Source organism: Rana temporaria, chromosome 1 (genome assembly GCF_905171775.1).
Source record: "Rana temporaria chromosome 1, aRanTem1.1, whole genome shotgun sequence".
Lineage (NCBI taxonomy): Eukaryota > Metazoa > Chordata > Amphibia > Anura > Ranidae > Rana > Rana temporaria.
Window position 1 is genome coordinate 564,736,123 of NC_053489.1, and position 19,299 is coordinate 564,755,421.

A 19,299-nucleotide genomic window follows, 5' to 3' on the forward strand; every position below is an offset into this window, starting at 1 on the left:
TAAAGTCTCACCTGAAGTTTCCATCATATCCCTCCCCCTATCCCCATCAGAGTCCCCTTACATCAAAGTCCCCCTTAAATCAGAATCTCATCCAGGTGCCCTGTTACATAGGAAGCAACCTCTGCTGACTTTAAAGTGATTGTAAAGCTTTCTTCTTTTTTATTTTTTTAAACAACAAATACGTCATACTTACCTCCACAGGGCAGCTCGTTTTGCACAGAGTGGTCCCGATCCTTGATTTCTGGGGTCCCTCGGTGGCTCTCGTGGCCCCTTCCTGCATCAGATAATCCCCTAGAAGAAGCGCTCTCCCGGGGGGTTACCTTGCGGGAATGCTCCCACATTTGTGTCCATAGACACGAATGCCAGACTGAGCCCTGCCCCGGCGCTTGCGTCATTGGATTTGATTGACTGCAGCGTGAGCCAATGGCTGCGCTGGGACCCCTTGCAGAGAGGGACAGCACGTCTCCACGGTTTAGGAGATATTTACAAAAATCACGGGCGCCGATGTCTATGGCGCATGTGCCGTAGACAACGTCACAGGCACACTTTAGTAACAGCCATCATGTCGTTCCTAAAGGAAATACCCTGAAGTGACACCCGGAGAGATATTGGCTGCCTGATCAGTGTACGAGGAAGGCTGCGGGGCTTCGATCTGAGGTGAGTATTATATAATGAGCTAGTATGCTATGCATACTAGCTCATTATGTCTTTGTCTTGCAGGTGGTGTTTTTTTTTTTAAGTGGGTTTACTTCCTTTTTAAGGTGAAAAAAACTCAAGGGTTTACAACCCCTAAATCCTTAAAGGGTTTGTAAACGATTTTTTTTTTTTATCCTAATAGCTTCCTTTACCTTAATGCAGTGCTGTTTTCATGTCCTCATTGTTCGTTTTTGCTCTCAAGTTGCTGTAATTCTTCTCTGATCTCCACACTTCCTGGTTGTCTGTTTCCTGATAACCACAGTGCTGGGAGCTTTTTCTCTGTGGTCACTAACTTCAAGGAGGTGTGATTACTGTGTGTCTGAAACCCCTCAGCACCAATCAGTTTCGTTTTCCAAACCATCACTGCCCTGTATTGGCTATGTGGCTCTGTACAGCAGAGAGGCAGGAAACAACATGCAAAAGCGAAACTAGAAACTACAGGTACATTATAGGATTGATTTTTATCTATTTTTAATCGTTTTTAAAAAGGAATCAGTTAACTATTTAGGGGCAGATCCACAAAAGAATTACGCCGGCGTATCTATTGATACGCTGCGTAATTTTAAATTTCCCGCGTCGTATCTTTGTTTTGTATCTACAAAACAAGATACGACTGCATCTCGGATCGATCCAACAGGCGTACATCTTAGTACGCTGTCGGCTCGTAGATGCATTTTTTCCGCCGGCCGCTAGGTGTCGTTTCCGTTGAATTCCGCGTTGAGTATGCAAATTAGCTAGTTACGGCGATCCACGAACGTACGTCCGGCACATTTTTTTACGTAGTTTGCGGTCGGCTTTTTCCGGCGTATAGTAACCCCTGCTATTATGAGGCGTACTCAATGTTAAGTATGGCCGTCGTTCCCGCGTCAAATTTTGAATTTTTTACTTTGTTTGCGTAAATCGTTTGCGAATAGCGATTTGCGTAGAATGACGTCACCGTCGGAAGCATTGGCTTGTTCCGGTTTATTTTCGAGCATGCGCCGGGTCACGACGTATTTACAAAAAACACGCCCCCATCACATCCATTTGAATTCCGCGCCCTTACGCCGCCAAAGATACACTACGCCGCAGATACACTTACGGCGCAAATTCTTTGAGGATTCGAAAAAAAAAAATAAGTTACGGCGGCGTAGTGTATCTTAGATACGATACGCCCGGCGGATTAATGTGCTGATCTACGTGGATCTGTCCCCTATGTCTCTATACCCTGTAAACAGTTATTTCAGCATACATTTTTTTTTATTTACAACTCCTTTAAAGTGTGCACATAAAGGACACACCACTGACTTTAGCAGCAGGTCGGATAAAATCTTGTAGTAGGTTGGATATGGCCCACGAGCCATTTTTTTTTTTTGATTATTTAACCACTGAACTTCTTTACTTCTCATGAATTTGCATTTTAATTCATCAAGTATTTTTTTGACACCACAAACCTTTCACGTACTGTATTTTTAATTTGTTGGGCACGCAGTGTAAAGTGAATTGAATAAATATTCTTCAGTTGTAAAAGTGAGATTGTAGACAACTTCAAAAATGTTTTTGATGTTTTCCCAAGAAGCAGAATGTACAGGGAATTGCTAGAGAATAAAAACCATACACACACACGCACATGGGTTGAACTGGATGAACCGTGTCTTTTTTCAACCATATAAACTATGTAACTATGTAAGGAGATAATACACAATAATGAAAATGCTACATGTTATGATTTAGTAGTTTAGATGCTACATGGTATTGTGTATATGAAGCCTACTGCTGCAATCAGCCACCGTGCTAGCCCTGAAGAAGTCCTTTTGTGATGAAACAGGTCAGGTTAGGAGCCATTTCCTGCTATCATGTTTGTTTGCACAGTCCCTGGATATCTTAAGGCAGCCGCCTATATTGTACACAACGCTGGTTTTACCTGTACTGATGTAAGTGCAATACTTTATATTAAACAAACATTTTGGGATTTTACACTACCTGGCATCTCTTAAATTTTTTGATCAATCTGATCGTGGAGTGGATGGAGCTTGGTTTGAATATCCTGCTTATGCCCTGTTTGATCTGAGGACACATCTCCAGCTGATGACCCCTGCAAAGATGGTTACATCAAGCCTGTTTGACCCTTCATAATAAAGGGTCAGGCTGTCTGGTAAGAGTGTATATTGCCGTGGTGACGGTGCATGCAGGAGGTGCAGTTTGTTTGAATTTAACTACTTATCACAGATTTGTGTTTTCTACAGTTGGATTTTAATAACCCAATATGAGATTTTTGTTTAGTGCATAATTTTCTTCTACACTTTACATATACATTATATTGTACATGTACATTCATATCTGTCCTCTGCCTTTGAGGAGCTTACAATTTAAGGTCTCAAACTCACATTTATGCACATACATATTAGGGCCACTTTAGACAGGAACCAATTAATCTACCACTATGTCTTTGAAGTGTGGGAAGAAACCCACGTAGGCACAGGGAGAACATGCAAACTTCAGGCAGATAGTGCCGTGGTTGGGATTCCAGCCGATAACCCTAGTGTTGCTAGGCAGACGTGCTAATCACTTATCCACTGTGACATTCAAGTATGTTTTCCTAAAATTGGAGCTTCACCCAAAAGTGGAAGTTCCACTTTAAGGCCTCCTTACCCCTTCTCTTTAGGAAATGGCACTGTATGTGCAATGGGCACCCAGTTGTGAAGCTGCAAGCTGTCACAGTCGGGTGCCCACAGTTGAGATGCCAGCGCTGGGGACAGAAAACCAATGGAAATAACGGCTCTGGTGAGCATATCGCTGGATCCTGGGACAAGTGACTGTCTGATTAATTAAAGTCAGCAGCTACAGATTTTTGTAGCTGCTGACTTATATGAAATACAAATAAGATTGGAGTCCTTTTATTGCTCTCACAACCTCCAAAACTAAAAAAAAAAAAAAAAAATGCGAGGCCGAGATCCAACTTCCTGTTGGGTGGTGGCTACACTCATTCTCCATGGTCCCACTGTATGTAGGAACGTAGGGACTGTGGTCTATGAAGGTGCTTGTTGCATGACACAACACACAAAGCTGCAAAGGAGAAAAGACATGCCCAAAGTAGACATAAACATAAATAGTTGAAAGGTAAAGTTGGAGACTCGTATAAAAGGACACTAAAGCAGGGAAATAAAAAGCCATATAGACAGATCAGGAGGGAGATTCAGGCAGGTATACACGCTAACATAAGCTAATACAGTTTCCCTTAGCAGCCTGTATTATCCACGCCATTCCTGAGGATTTCAGTGGAATAGGAACCTAATCAAAAAACTTTGCTATGCGGCTTTGAGATCTCTAATCACACCCTGTGCTGCCTCCGGGTGTCAGTGCTCCTCTAATATGTAGTGCCTGCAAGAGAAGGAGTAATTCACCTATTCTTACCATCTGTCCATTTACCACTCCATTTATTCCTGCTGCTCTCTCGCTGGCATAACTAGCATGGCTGCCATCACTTTCTGGGATGCTACCAATCCCATGCCACCAACCTTAAATGGTTAAAACAGCCTTACTGTGTATTCAAAGGTAATACAGCCAGGGTCTTTCACCATTACCCATATCCAGAGCAGCGCTGTACCATTGTAAGTTGTTTTTACTTCTCCCTTCTATACTCAGTCAGGAAAGAGTGTAAAAAGAATGCATCATGCAATACTCCAGCAATTATTTCACAGCATGATCACGGTCGGAGTTTGAAATTGTAATTAATGAACAAAGTTGCAGTTCAGTCTAAGAAAAATTAAAATAGATAAAGCACCTGGCCCAGATGGCATCCATCCCCATGTGCTGAAGGAAATATGCTCAGCAACTGATAGGCCATTTTATCTTATTTTCTAGACTCTCATTTAACTGGGTCAGATTTATGTGGGTCCATAGTGGATCAGACTGGCGTATAAATGATAATACACTGTTCTCTTGTATATCATTTTTAATAGGTGTTATACAATAATAGATAGCAGAAATATTCAAATTTCTGAGAATAAGCACGGGCAATGGAATGCATAGCTCCCAACTATCCCCTTTATGGAACCAAATCCCTCTATTCCACTTTCCTCCTTATTTGTCCAACTTTTTGGTCAGATGTACAAACAGTTTACTGTTTAATTGCAAGTGTTGTACTGCAGTACGTCCAACCATTTAATTTGTTAGCCTGAAAAGCCAGTATAAAGAAAAAGCTTGTGTGAAAGGAAATACTTGTGGTTAAACCAATCGTTTTTGCATATCAATGCTTCATGGTTCATGTAACTGGTGCATCGCAAGAAATGGTCCTTTGCTCATATACTTTACACCAGTTTAACTCAACCTTTTAACACAGAGGAACCATTAGAATAACTTTGCAGGCTCAGGGAACCCCTGTTGTACTATATTACTATATCAAAAGTTTAGAGTACATTAGTATGATGGTCACTTAGAAGAATGTGTCTTTCATTGGGAACCTGGGTTCAGAAAGGATACTTCACATAAGGTGTCTTTCTTTCTCATCTCAGAAAGTTGGGAGGTACGGACAGGATATGCCTAACATGATGAAGTAAAAAAACAACAGCATACAGGACATGCTACCAATACAAATGTATATGATAATGTCCCATGTTACAGCTGGTTACTAGCGAATAACAGACATAGATGTGTATGTACTTGTCAAAGAATAAAAGACAAAGGCAGTTAAAAATGGAAATAACTTAAAGTATAACTAAAGGTAAATCTTTTTCTTTAGGTTTTTGATAGAGTGGACAACATTAGAATGATGATATGCTGTGCCCTGTTATGGAGATTATTTGTCCTGCATATCATTATCATTGTAAGTGAAAATTAAAGAAAATCCCCAGTTTTGTGGTCTCCCTAGAGCAGGGGTGTGAAACTCAATTTCATTACAGGCCGCATCAGCATTATATTTGAACTCAAAACTAGATGTCAAGAGCACCCCTACCATCAGCAGTCAAAGAGTCCTTCACCTTCCCTCACATCACAGTGCACCCCCCTACTTTGTGCTGCTGCTGGGAAGAAGCTGGGGTCGTTGCTAGGAAGCAGAAAGGGCAGGGTCTGGACCAGAGAAGGGCTGGGGCTCTCCTGCAGCTGTAGGACAGGTGCGAGGGCCACAAGAAATGGTCTGGGGGAATTGAGCCTGCAGGCCTCGTGTTTGTCCTAGAGTAAGTAATAGAGCCTTGGTGCAAAGTGCTCTGGCATTTAAGTACTGGTGGGGGGGCACCTTCCAGCCCAGTTGCCGGCAGCCTGTCAAACTCTCATTGAGTTGCTAGGCTGCTGCTCCTAGATGGTGCACAAAGCAGCGCTTCCATTTAAGGAAGTATGTGCCAAGAGTGGGATGCCCATAATTCAAAAATCTGCTTTTTGGACATTGGTCCCTGGGCGCACACTGTCTTAAATATTTATAACACTAGGTGCACCAACCAGCCCCATCTAGCTGTTGCAGCTGTCAACCTCTCATTACAGGCTGCCAACAGCGGGGCTGGGCGGTGTACCCGTGTCCCCCACCTGCAGGTAAATGTTAGGCCTCGTACACACGACGAGAAACTCGACGGGCGAAACACATCGTTTTGCTCGTCGAGTTCCTTGTGAAGCCGTCGAGAAACTCGACAAGCCAATTTTCTCCATTCCCGTCAAGGAAATAGAGAATATGCTTTCTTTTTGGCTCGTCGAGTTTCTCGACAGTTTCCTCGACGAAAATGTACACACGACCGGTTTCCTTGGCAAAAAAATATCTCCCAGCAAGTTTCTTGCTGGTTTTTGCAGAGAAACTCGGTCGTGTGTACGAGGCCTCAGAGTCTAATGCACCAGAGCTTAACACAGAGACCCAGATTCACAAAGATTGGCTTAAGTTTAGGCGGGCGTAGCGTATCTCATATACACTAAGCCGCCATAACATAGAGAGGCGAGTACCGTAGTCACAAAGAACTTGCGCCCTAAGTTACGGCGGCGTAGCGTAAATGGGCCGGCGTAAGCCCGCCTAATTCAAAGTAGGCTGGTAGGGGGCGTGTTGTATGGTAATGAATTGTGACCCCACGTAAATGACGCACCTAACAATTGGCGCATGCTCAGTATCACGTCGAATTTTCTCCGTAAATTACGCCGGCTCAATGCTTAGTCGACGTGAACGTAACCTACGCCCATTCCCATTCACGTACGACTTACGCAAACAACGTAAAATACGACGCTGTTCCGACGTTCATACCTAACATGACTTACCCCTGCTTTTTGAGGGGTAAAGTTACGCCGGTCGGTCGCCTTACGTAAACAGCGTATTTTATTACGCCGGGCGCAAGTACGTTTGTGAATTGGCGTATCTAGCTCATTTGCATATTAGACGTGGAAATCAACGGAAGCGCCACCTAGCGGCCAGTGTAAATATGCACCCAAGATACGACGGCGTAGGAGACTTACGCCGCTCGTATCTTGGCCAAATTCACGCGCAAATGATTCTAAGAATCAGGCGCGTAGTTACGACGGCGCACATTCGGACTTATGATGGCGTACGTGGAGATACGCCGTCGTAAGTCCTTTGTGAATCTGGGCCAGAGTGTGCAGGGGGCCTAAAATTGTTTATATTTTCCAGATGTCTTCTCCTGTGTTTAGAAAAGCTAAATGCAAGAGAGCCAATGGGAACCAGACATAAGACCAGACATGAAATTACGTATTTAGTTATTATAGCAAATTGGATGTGGATGGATATTTTTATCTTATTTCAAGTACAATATCGTTGCAAAAAAAAAAATACCGGTACTTGCTGCCTCTAGCTGGGTGCAGTGGTTTATACATTGTACAAAGTTTCCTTTGAGTGTTTCAATTCCCATTAGGGTTTTCTCAAAATAAAGTATTTTTCTCTAAGTAAAGCAAACCATCAGCTCTAATGAGACCACAACAGAATAAATGACTCCTCTCGCTGAAGAGATGCAATTTTGCTCAAGCTTTAGTTAAGCTATAAATATAGAAAATCTCTTTCCCTGTCATCCGGTGTATAAAACCACTCGTCACCTCTCTGGATTTCTGAATAGTATGTCTAGCTTTGGGTGACAACAAGACGCATCATCTTTCTAGGAGTCAATGTCTTTTATGGTGTTTAAAAAAGGAAGCCTGTGAAAGAATACCCATGGCCCTCAGCCAATTAGAGTCAGACGTTTGGGGAAAAAAAATCCCCACCGAAAGACTTTAAACTAAATGATCTGCTATCCATGCCAAAGCTGCAAAATTCAGGAGCTGGCAGGTTTAAGAGCTGATCTTTTCTGGCACCAGTAAAGTATGTACACACTTTTATGGGTTTCAGTAGTAATTTATCCTCAAAAAAATGAAACAACTTAAAGCGGTATGAAACCCGAAAACAAAAACTGTAAGGCTGCATTCACACCTGAGCGTTTTGTCGCCTGAAGCGCGACGCTCAAAGACGCTAGAGGGGAAAAATAACATTATTCTCTATGGAGATGGTTCACATCTCCAACGCAAAACGCAGAACGAACGCCGAACACCCGAATTTCAAACAAGTCCCAGACCGGCGGCTTGGGCGTTTTCCATTGGTACCTGTACAAAACCGTGGTAAAAAACGCCGCGTTTTGTCGCGGCAAATCACGGTAAAAAACGCCGCAAATCGCCTACGCTTAGGTGTGAATGCAGCCTTATATATTACAGTTTACCAATCCTTACATTTTGCGGCTTTATATATTGTTTCCCTTTTTTCACCTTACATTTAGACCAGTAACACACCTCTTGTATTAGGCTTCATGTATTGGCAACATTACTGATGCCTGCTAGATCAGTGATGCCCAGCAAAGCCACCCATCAGTGTCGTCAGTGCCACCCATCAGTGTCCATCAGTGCCACCCATAAGTACCCATCAATGCCGCCTATGAGTGCCCAATTTTTTTGATATTCTCCTCCATTTTTTTCCCCCTCTCCCTCGTATCTCCCTCTACCTCTTGTAGGTGGAGGGTGGATTGGGGGGGAGGGGAAGAGAGGGAAGGAGAAGTAAGAGACATAATCTGAGGGTGCTCTGGGGGGGGGGGTAATGTATGTACTTTTTTTTATATATGTATGATGATGTTTTTTGTATTTTTCTTGTGGTCTTTATTTGTTCATTTTTCCTTTTTTTTTATGTATGTGTTGTAATTTGTTATAATAAAGAAAAGAAGCAATTATAAAAAATGATTGCCCATCAGTGCCACCTCATCAATGCCCATTAGTGCCACCTAAACGAGTTACCGCGTTTACAGTCTGTTACAGGCAATTGGCATTTCAAATGCCTCTGAACAGCCATCCTGAATGCATTTTTTTGTGTTCCAAAAAATGCTTCTAAACTCAACTGCCTAGAAACGACTATATACGACCCTGTGTACATATACTGATAGAGGAGAGTTCAGGGGCAGCTAACTGCTCCTAAATGTTTGTTTACCAGCAGCAGTGTACATGAGGCCTTAGGAATGCTCCACTCCTCTGGAGAAGCAATGGTGACCCATGAGCAGCGGCATTGCTGACTTGAGGAGAGGGTAGTGTTAAAGTGATACTAAACCCAGCACCCTGCATTCACTATATATGTTCTCCCACAGTACACAGAACATGGAAACGCAATTAGTAAATATAAACTGCTAAATGCCCTTTCTCATCAGCAGTATTTAGCAGTCTTGTGACTTCCATCAGTGTCTGGTTAAAGCTTGTAGGAGGAGTTTTCATTCTCCTGTGACTTCCATATGAGACTGCAGGACCCCTGACCCTCTGTCTGGACAGTGCCAATTGGCCCTGTGCTGATCACATGCACTCTCACAAGAAAAAAAAACTCTAGCAATACACACCAAACTGAGCATGAACAGAGTGCCCCCAAGGCTCTGTTCTATCACTAGATGGAGTGGGGACTGTAGAAGGAGGGGAGGATCAGAGAATACAGGATCAAACAGTCTTTTTACACAATACAGAGGATTAGCCCCACAGTGAGTATTGCAAGCATGCTCTACTGCATATATAGACTGATTTTACTGTTGTGGGTTTACCAACACCAAAAACGTTCTAGAAAATTTAGATAGACTTGGCTAACAAATTACAGCTGAACTCCGGCTACCATTAGACTGTTACAGCAAATATATATATATTTTGTGATAACGTTTTTAAATAAACAAATAAAAGCTCACCCCTGTCAGCGTTAAATGGTTTGTCTCAACCCTCTAACTGCCACTTTTGATGGACAGTTTGGTCTGTTAAAAGAACGTTTAGGCTGGGTTCACACTACTACACTACTTTCATCCTACTTTGCTCTGTGTTCAATGTTTCCCTATGAGAGCGTCTTGTAGCGTCCTACACAAGTCGGTCCGACTTTGAAAATGCTCCCTGTACTACTTTTGGTCCTACATTGATCCTACTTCAGGCCCATTGAATATCATTGAAGTCGGACCAAAGTAGTATCCTGTTCATGAAAGTAGGATGGATGTAGGACCAATGTAGGATAAATGTAGGACCAATGTAGCAGAGCAAAGTAGGATGAAAGTAGTGTAGTAGTGTGAACCCAGCCTCAAAGAAATAACAGACTTGCTGGCCAGATCAGCAGGTGAAAATAAAGGAAAATTTTTTAGCAAAAAGGAAACAAATGCAGCCACCACATCTGAAGGACTGATTTTGCTGCAATATGTGAAAGATTTTTTTTTTTTTTTTGGTTTAATACCACTTGAATGGATGTATTCTGTCATCCATCAACCGACAGACCTTTTATTTATTTGCAGCACAATAGCAGCCAAGAGAATAGAATCTTGTGTATATTATCTATTTGTGCTTGCATTTACTGATATGCCAGAATAAGCACTTCTCAGTGTCCATCCCTCTTGTGATCCAAGCTTTTCAGCTTTACCATGGCAACACAAGCAGCAAACAAATGGGAACTGCGCATATGTGCGATTTCCTAGATACAATGTAATCAGGAAGAGACACGGGCAACTGCGACCGATAAGGTGCTGGACTCAGAGAGAAACTGTCTACACAATCAGCTATCTCTGTGGACAAAGTATCAGATTGGGAGCAGAAGAGCACTTTTATAAATGACTAAGGCTTTTTTATATTTGAAATCCTAGATGCAGTTCTGCTTTCATTTAATGTAAGGAAATATGTACTTTGCACTCCAGTGTGTCCCATATTTGATGAAGCCTCTGCCAGGCCAAAACACTAAAACTATCCAGAAATATACTTACCTTTCTCTGGCTTTTATTCTGCACTGGGTAATGTCATTATACTTCTGTCAGGATCCTGGGGAATGTATCATCTCATGAGATTTCCGTACTCGCCATTCTCCAAGATCTCGCTGGAAGTATAGTGACATCATCCTTGACTAGGTGACTTGGGTATTAGTAGATCTAGCTAAATGTTTTTTTCTTTTTTTAACTTTACTGAAATATTTTGGATTGAGAGGTAGTGATTCAGCAAATAGGCAGACAAATAATCCATACACATCCACTACTGAATGGCCCTGTAAAGCCCATGGTTAATGCAATGCACATGGTTGTGGCATGTTAGGCTGCTTTCACACTGAGGCGCTATTGCGCTAAAAATATGGGGCCAGATTCACATAGAATTCCGGCGGCATAACGTATTGCATTTACGTTACACCGCCGCAAGTTTTATGGGCAAGTGCTAGATTCACAAAGCACTTGCCTGTAAACTTGCGACGGCGTAGCGTAAATCCGTCCGGCGCAAGCCCGCCTAATTTAAATGGGGCGTGTATCATTTAAATTAGGCGCGTTCCCGCGCCGAACGTACTGCGCATGCTCCGTTTTGAAATTTCCCGCCGTGCTTTGCGCGAAATGACGTCGCACCAAAGTAATTTTTTGAACGGCGACGTGCGTTACGTCCTTTCCTATTCACGTACGACTTACGCAAAAAAAAAAAAAATTCAAATTCGACGCGGGAACGACGGCCATACTTTAACATGGCAAGTCTAAATTCAAGCCAAGAAATAGCAGCCGTAACTATACGCCGGGAAAAGCCGACTAGCAACGACGTAAGAGAATGCGACGAACGCGCGTACCTTCGTGGATCGCCGTAAACAGCTAATTAGCATACCCAATGCGGAAAACGACGCAAACTCCACCCAGCGGCCGCCGAAGTACTACACCTACGATCCGAAGGCGTACGAAGCCGTACGCCTGTCGGATCGAAGCCAGAAGCCGTCGTATCTTGGTTTGAGGATTCAAACTAAAGATACGACGCGGCAAATTTGAAAATACGCCGGAGTATCAGTAGATATGCCGGCGTATTTCATCTGTGAATCTGGCCCAGTGCCTGCAAAGCTCCCTGAAAAAACCCGAGGACTTTCACACTGGAGCGTTGCGCTGGCAGGACGCTAAAAAAAAGTCCTGCCAGCCACATCTTAGAGGCACTGTAGGAGCGGTGAATATACCGCTCCTACAGTGCCCCTGCCCATTGAAATCAACGGGGCAGCAACTTCAAAATGCCCGCAAAGTGCCGCAAAGCAGCCGGCGGGCGGGTTTAACCAACTGGGATTTGGAGGTGACTGAGTGCAATGGAAGTTTTTTTTGAGTTATGAATACAAACTTGGATAGATTTTTTTTAAACAAGAGTTTAGTGTCACTTTATGGAATACAGTAGATGCTAGGGGTTAAGTTAGGTTTTAAAAATTATTATTATTTTTATTTAACCACTTGCCAACTAGCCAGTTATACGGCGGCAGGTCGGCTCGGCTGCGCGAGATCACGTAATATTACGTCATCTCGCGATTCAGCCAATAGGGGCGCGCGCGCCGCTCATCCCTGGTCCCGACGCACGTGCACGGCGGGCGCGATCACCGCCGGGCACCCGTGATCGCTCGCTCGTAAACACACAGCTCCCGTTCCTATCAGGGGGAGAAATGCCTGATCGTCTGTTCATACAATGTATGAACAGCGATCAGTAATTTCCCCAAGTCAGTCCCACCCTCCTTTAGTTAGAACACACACAGGGAACATAATTAACCCCTTCCTCGCCCCCTAGTGTTAACCCCTTCCCTGCCAGTGGCATTTTTATAGTAATCAATGCATTTTTATAGCACCGATCGCTATAAAAATGCCAATGGTCCCAAAAATATGTCAAAAGTGTCCGCCATAAGGTTGCAGTACAGATAAAAATCGCTGATCGCCGCCATTACTAGTAAAACATTTTTTTTTATAAAAATGCCATAAAACTATGCCCTATTTTGTAGATGCTATAACTTTTGCGAAAACCAATCAATAAACGCTTATTGCGGTTTTTTTTTATGAAAAATATGTAGAAGAAGAATACGTATCCGCCTAAACTGAGGAAAAAAATATTTTTTTTTTATATATATTTTTGCGGATATTTATTACAGCTATATTTTTGTTTATAGTGCAAAAAATAAAAACCGCAGAGGTGATCAAATACCACCAAAAGAAAGTTCTATTTGTGGGAAAAAATGGACGCCAATTTTGTTTGGGAGCCACGTCGCACGACCGCGCAATTGTCAGTTAAAGCGACGCAGTGCCGAATCGCAAAAAGTGGCCCGGTCATTGACCAGCAATATGGTCCGGGGCTGAAGTGGTTAAAGGACTAGGTTAACTGTTATGTGTAAGCTATGTATCAGGGCTCAAGATGGGTCATGGTCGACTATTGAGGTGAAGGGTTAGAAATAAGTTAGAGGTCAAAGACATGGCAAGCAGAAAGCGCCACATAAAAACAACCACTCTGGACAACCAGAAGAGACAGTCATTTGCGATACACAGTATATCCAACACACCTCAAGAATGCTGTAGTCTGTTCCCCTGGCATACATGACCACAGCATGTGCGGAGTATGTCCTTAGCTTCATCGTCAGCTTCATTTCTTCCTTGTTTTCATTTTCCAACAACCGGTATTTGATATAGCCGTTTCCACTGAATGTCACAGATGAACCAACTTGAAAACAAACAGGAATATATTTCAGCAAAGAGACTTATATTTGGTGTGCATACAATGCCAATTAATTGAAGGAAATAAAACATGAATCGTATAAACCCCCACAGGCTTCTCTCAAAGATAACACATCAATCATATATACAGTAAAATAAAAGAGCCCACATCATTTGCATTATCTTCATGTAAATAGAGCTCCCCCTCAGAGTAACATATGGCCAACAAATGTGTCACTACAGGGAGAAAAAATTCAGTACAACTCATGTTCTGCTCAACTGTAGTAAACCAAAATAACATATACAAAAGAGCGCCGCATGAGCTACCGTCCCCAGAATAATTGCCCAATTTAAGCCATCCGCATTAGAAACTAAATGGCTTCCCAAACATCTTCCCTTAGGCCTCGTACACACGACCAGTTTCCTCGGCAGAATTCAGCTTCCGACCGAGTTTCTGGCTGAATTCTGCCGAGGAAACTGGTCGTGTGTACACTTTCGGCCGAGGAAGCCGACGAGGAGCTCGGCGAGGAAATAGAGAACATGTTCTCTATTTCCTCGTTGTTCAATGGGAGCTCTCGCCCCGCCGAGCTCCTCGGCGGCTTCAGGGCTGAACTGGCCGAGGAACTCGATGTGTTTGGCACGTCGAGTTCCTCGGCCGTGTGTACGAGGCTTGAGGCTAGTCATCAAGATCGCTGGCCAAGAAAAAAGTTTATTTTAAGAAGGGAATGCAAGAAAAGTAGGAACAGAGATGGAGACCAGGTCACAGATGTAGCCGGACCTCTACCGGAATGACAGACAATAGTGCCTGTGGCTAGTGATCGCTCAGGCCTCGTACACACGACCGAGTTTCTCGGCAAAAACCAGCAAGAAACTTGCTGGGAATTTTTTTTTGCCGAGGAAACCGGTCGTGTGTACATTTTTCGACAAGGAAACTGTCGAGGATCCCGTCGAGCCAAAAAGAGAGCATGTCTTCTTTTTCCTCGACAGGAATAGAGAAACTTGCCTTGTCGAGTTCCTCGACAGCCTAACAAGGAACTCGACGAGGAAAATGTTGTGTTTCGCCCGTCGAGTTCCTCGGTCGTGTGTACGAGGCTTCAGTCTTTAATTATTGTTCAGGAGTGCTCCAGGCATGAAGGCTCAGTATTATGCTTCCTGCTATCAACCTGAGTGAAGCCCAGCTAAGGAGTAGGAGCAGGAACCCATTGGTTATCACATGAACGATGACATTAAATAGTGCTAATTCATTGCTTGCAAGCAGAACTAACTCTAGGATGTCAGGTTCTGAAATGTTCCTAATTGCAAGAATAGGCATTTAATTTTCAATCATTGTCACAGGTTTCAAAGATTTAATACTAGACTCATAGCATTAATATAGAGCCATTTGCCACATTTTGTGTGTGAACTGTCCACGTATATACTCTTTTGGAAGCAAATGTCATGGGTTGATAGCACAGGACAACAATTATTAAACAAGGACAATGGGTTGTCAGCTCATAGCAGGAGGTAAGTGAACAAGGATTTGGCTGGATTACCAGGTGTCATTTTTAATAAGAATTGTAGGTTTAAAAATATTTCAATAACCTATTATGTTAAAATTAATGTAAACCTCTGAAACGAAAAATTAGCATAGTATATCCTTTTATACTTGTCCCTATCCAAATTACCAAGTGCATACCTCCAGACTTTTTGAGATGGAAACGAGGGACACCTATTAGCAAATGTATGTAGGCATAGGACACACCCCATGCCACCCTGGTGGTACTGACAGTCCATCCAGGTAGTTTGGTGAGCACTCCTTAGATCCTCTTGGCGAATGTGTGGGTAAGGCAGCTTGTGGCACTATACATACCCTATTCCACTTGTGGTGAAGCGTATATGGTCTGTTACTACCAGTCTGTGTAACAGTTCAGTCTGGTTCCTACATACTTAGATATGCTCACACATGCTAGCTACAACCCCCTAGCCTTATCCCTGGAGAGAGACTCTTATATATCTTAGAAGTGATATAGATACATCATGCTGATCGGTACCAATTTCTCCTCCACGCTGTTAAACAAAGGAGTGATCAAATTTTACATTTTTAAATCTGGAAAATTAGTTGCACTCTCGCACCCAGTTGTTACACAGCTCATTGTTTTCAATTACCATTTATTGATTTACAATATCAGGACTAGTGTGGATTTTTTTTTTTTACTACTTACATGATTGAACAGGGACATATAGGCATGCCTGATAGGGGAAACAGTTTTTTTAGATGATTTTAAGGCCCCTTTTACGCAATCGGCCCGCAAAGATCCGCCTGTTCGTTTTTCAGACGGATCTGAGCGGGCCACACATTGATTTGTATGGGTAGGCGATTGTCAGCGGAGATCGGATGGGATCGGATGGGATTAAATGAAAATAGACAAGGTGTGCCTTTTCATCCGATCTCGCCATAGAGGACAGCGGAGCTCTGACAGGTCTGTCCCTGCACAGTAAGCAGAGACAAACCTGTCATCCGCCTGCTCAGCAGAGATCAACGGAGCGATCCCCCTCTGAGCTAGCGGAGTCCGCAGTGCTGTGTTTATGTTATGCTTCTTTTTTTATCTGATACAATGTTTCATCATAATTAAATAAAATGAGACACAGTCTTTGTAAATTTATTTTGTAGCATTAATGTTTTGTGGTTTTGCTCATCACCATCTCTAGTTTGGCATTGTATTATTTTATGTATAGATTTAAACTAGTAGGCCCCTTTAACACTTTGTTGAGATCAGCAGGGAATATGTCTGCTATTCTCTTGCTGATCACAGTAGAGTGGGCAGATGAGCCATCTGTGCCCGCTAAGTTTATGTAGAGCGGACATGGACAGAGCGCGCTCTGCTCTATGGGTGGCTGGGATGTTAATGGGCTTAGCTGTCTGTTACAGCCGACCACCTCCAATTCAACTATGGATCCCCTTAGTTTTTTTTTTTTTTTTTAGCCTACTAGATCAGACTGGAGGTAGACGGGTGTACACAGACACAAATCTTTTTACACCCACCGATCCATAGGGGTGAATGGATCATCCCATCAGGTCTACCTGAAAAACTGACAGGTGCTCTGCCCTGTCCCAAAATAGTATGTAAAAGATACCTATAACCAGAAGCGTTCCTCTAACAATTTATTTCCTTCCCTGCTCACTTTAGTGTTTCCCAACTGATTTGTTCAACTTCAGTACCAGAATTTTAGAATACCCTCAAGGGCAGACAAGTGTAAGCAGCAAGGGGTTAAATGAAAAAGGGCATTTTAAATACTGTGGGGCAGATCCACAGAGATCTGCACCCGCGCAGCGTATCAGAGATACGCTACGCTGCCGTATCTGACCTGGCTTTAGTTCGAATCCTGGAAGAATTCGCGTCGTAAGTTATGTCGGCGTAGTCCATCTCTGGCGGCGGAATTCAAATTGGCGATTAGGGGGCGTGTTTCATTTAAATGAAGCGCGTCCCCGCGCAGAATGAACTGAGCATGCTCCGTTTCTAAATTTCCCGCCGTGCATTGCGCTAAATGACGTCGCAACAACGTCATTTTTTTTAACTTAGACGTGAATTACGTCCATCCCGATTCACGAACGACTTACGCAAAAAAGATAAAAAAATTCAAACTAAACGCGGGAACGACGGCCATACTTAACATGGCAGGTCTAACTATACGCAACGAAATACCAGCTTTAACTATACGCCAGAAAAAGCCGACTAGAGACGCTGTAAAAAAATGCGCCGGACGCTCGTACGTTCGTGGATCGACGGAAATAGCTAATTTGCATACCCGACGTGGAAAACGACGTGAACGCCACCCAGCGGACGCCGAAGTATTGCATCTTAGATCCGAAGGCGTACGAGGAGGTATACCTGTTGGATCTAACCCAGATGCCGTCGTATCTTGGTTTGAGGATTCAAACTAAAAGATACGACGCGGGTAATTTGAAAGTACGCCGGCGTATCAGTAGATACGCCGGCGTACTCGCTCTGTGGATCTGCCCCTGTGTATATATCTATAGATTAGATCTATCTATATATAGATCTATCTATCTATCTATCAATATATATATATATATATATACACACACACACATACATACATATATGCCGTATATATCCCTTTATATTTTAATTCTGTAAATTCATGATTTCAGGTGGAGTTCCTATCTGGTATATAAAAAATATATATACTTTTATAGTATACATATAATCATATCATCATGCAGGCAGGTCTTACCATTGCATTGACGATCATCTGAGCAAACACAGTTGTACTTCTCTTCATTTGCATCTACAACACATTCCATACCCTCTGGGCAAGGATTTCCTTCGCAAATACTGTTCAAAATGGGACATTTACCTCCTGTTAAAAAAGAACCATGACATTATCATTATATGTGCCATTTTTTACACACGTACACAGAAGCTGTTAGCCACTTTGCCCTGCTCGGAAGAACTCCTTACCTTTGCACAAGCAGACAGATTTGCGCAGGTGCCTTGGAGTCACAAAGCTCAGCCTCGCTGTGCTGTGTGTTGACATGACATTCTCATCTACAGAGATCTTCTCATCACAAAACCTCAGGGGACAATCCACATCAGCACAGAGCTTATGGAAGACCTCAAGGATTTTAACACCACTGAAGTCTTCGATCTCAGCTACAGAAGCATTTATCTTTTGGATAAGAAGTTTTGGAACAAAACGCGCACCGCCTGGTTTATCTACAGCCAGCAGGACATCCAGGGTAGCAGGTGGGTCAGAGGGTTGCAGGCTAAGAATCTGGACATCAATCTTGCGGCCGCCCAAAATATTTTTCAACGTTCTCTGAAAATTGCGCCAGTAATCTCCAATAAATTCCTCCGGGGAGAGGTTGGCAAAGCGGAAGGTTATGCTGTGATTTAGCATCTCCTGGGTTATCTGTTTGATATGAACAGTAATATCTGCTGAGGTTGTAAACATTCCATCGTTAACGCTGACGTTTAACAGATATTGGCCAACGTCCAATCGCCTGTGTGCTATCAGTTTCCCCCCTGCGCTTGAAACGGAAAACAGATTTTCCACTTTGGAATCCAGGCTGTACGTGAGTGTATCATAAACATCCTGGTCCGTGGCATGAATCTTTCCAATCACACCCCCAGAGTACTCTTCTCCGAATGTTGTGATGTATATTTCAAGTGGTAAAATGGCTGGAGGGTAGATGCTCTCTTCAATCACTCGTATGTCAATGTTTGTCACTGATGACAGCTGTGGCTTCCCATTATCTGCCACCTGGAGGTAAAAAATACACATGAAAAAGTGTGTTTTCTGGCAAGAGGCAAGAAAAATATACTGTTTATACATTACAAGGGAATACTGGCTTATCTTTGTTCGCAAACTATGCTAAAGAAGCCCAACTAATAAGACGGGGGTTTAGCTACAGTCATAAAATGAAAACTGGAATCCCGCAGGAAATGAAAACGTTTTACTAATTGAGTTATAAGACCCGAGTACACAACTTGCGCCCATTTTGTAATTACTGGTCCCAGCAGTCGGTAGTCAATGTTTGCCTAGTCAGGAAAAATAAAGAAAACTTTTCTTTAACGTAGTTTCTACTAGCTAAAATACTTTTTCTCCATTTGTGATTTTTTTTTCTTGCTGAAGGGAGCATAAAGTATAGCGTAAAGCCAGCCATAGTCGATGCAATTTTCTTTCCTGCAATCAGAGGTTGATTCCCCCCTCAGCA

General features: G+C 43.0%; 1 protein-coding gene across 6 annotated transcripts in view; it reads right to left on the reverse strand.

Moving 5' to 3' along the window:
* The window catches only part of FAT1 (FAT atypical cadherin 1), a 302,956-nt gene that overhangs the window by 44,906 nt on the left and 238,751 nt on the right, over window positions 1-19,299 (reverse strand). For all 6 annotated transcript variants that reach the window (XR_005745015.1, XM_040334417.1, XM_040334441.1 and 3 more), the window contains exons 19-21: window positions 18,044-18,845; window positions 17,817-17,942; window positions 13,430-13,587 (exon numbers count right to left, since the gene is read on the reverse strand). Coding sequence is in view for 5 of the 6 variants with exons in the window: in XM_040334417.1 (XP_040190351.1) it covers window positions 13,430-13,587; window positions 17,817-17,942; window positions 18,044-18,845 (1,086 nt within the window). In the remaining variant the exon portion in view is untranslated. The remainder of the gene's footprint in view (window positions 1-13,429; window positions 13,588-17,816; window positions 17,943-18,043; window positions 18,846-19,299) is intronic.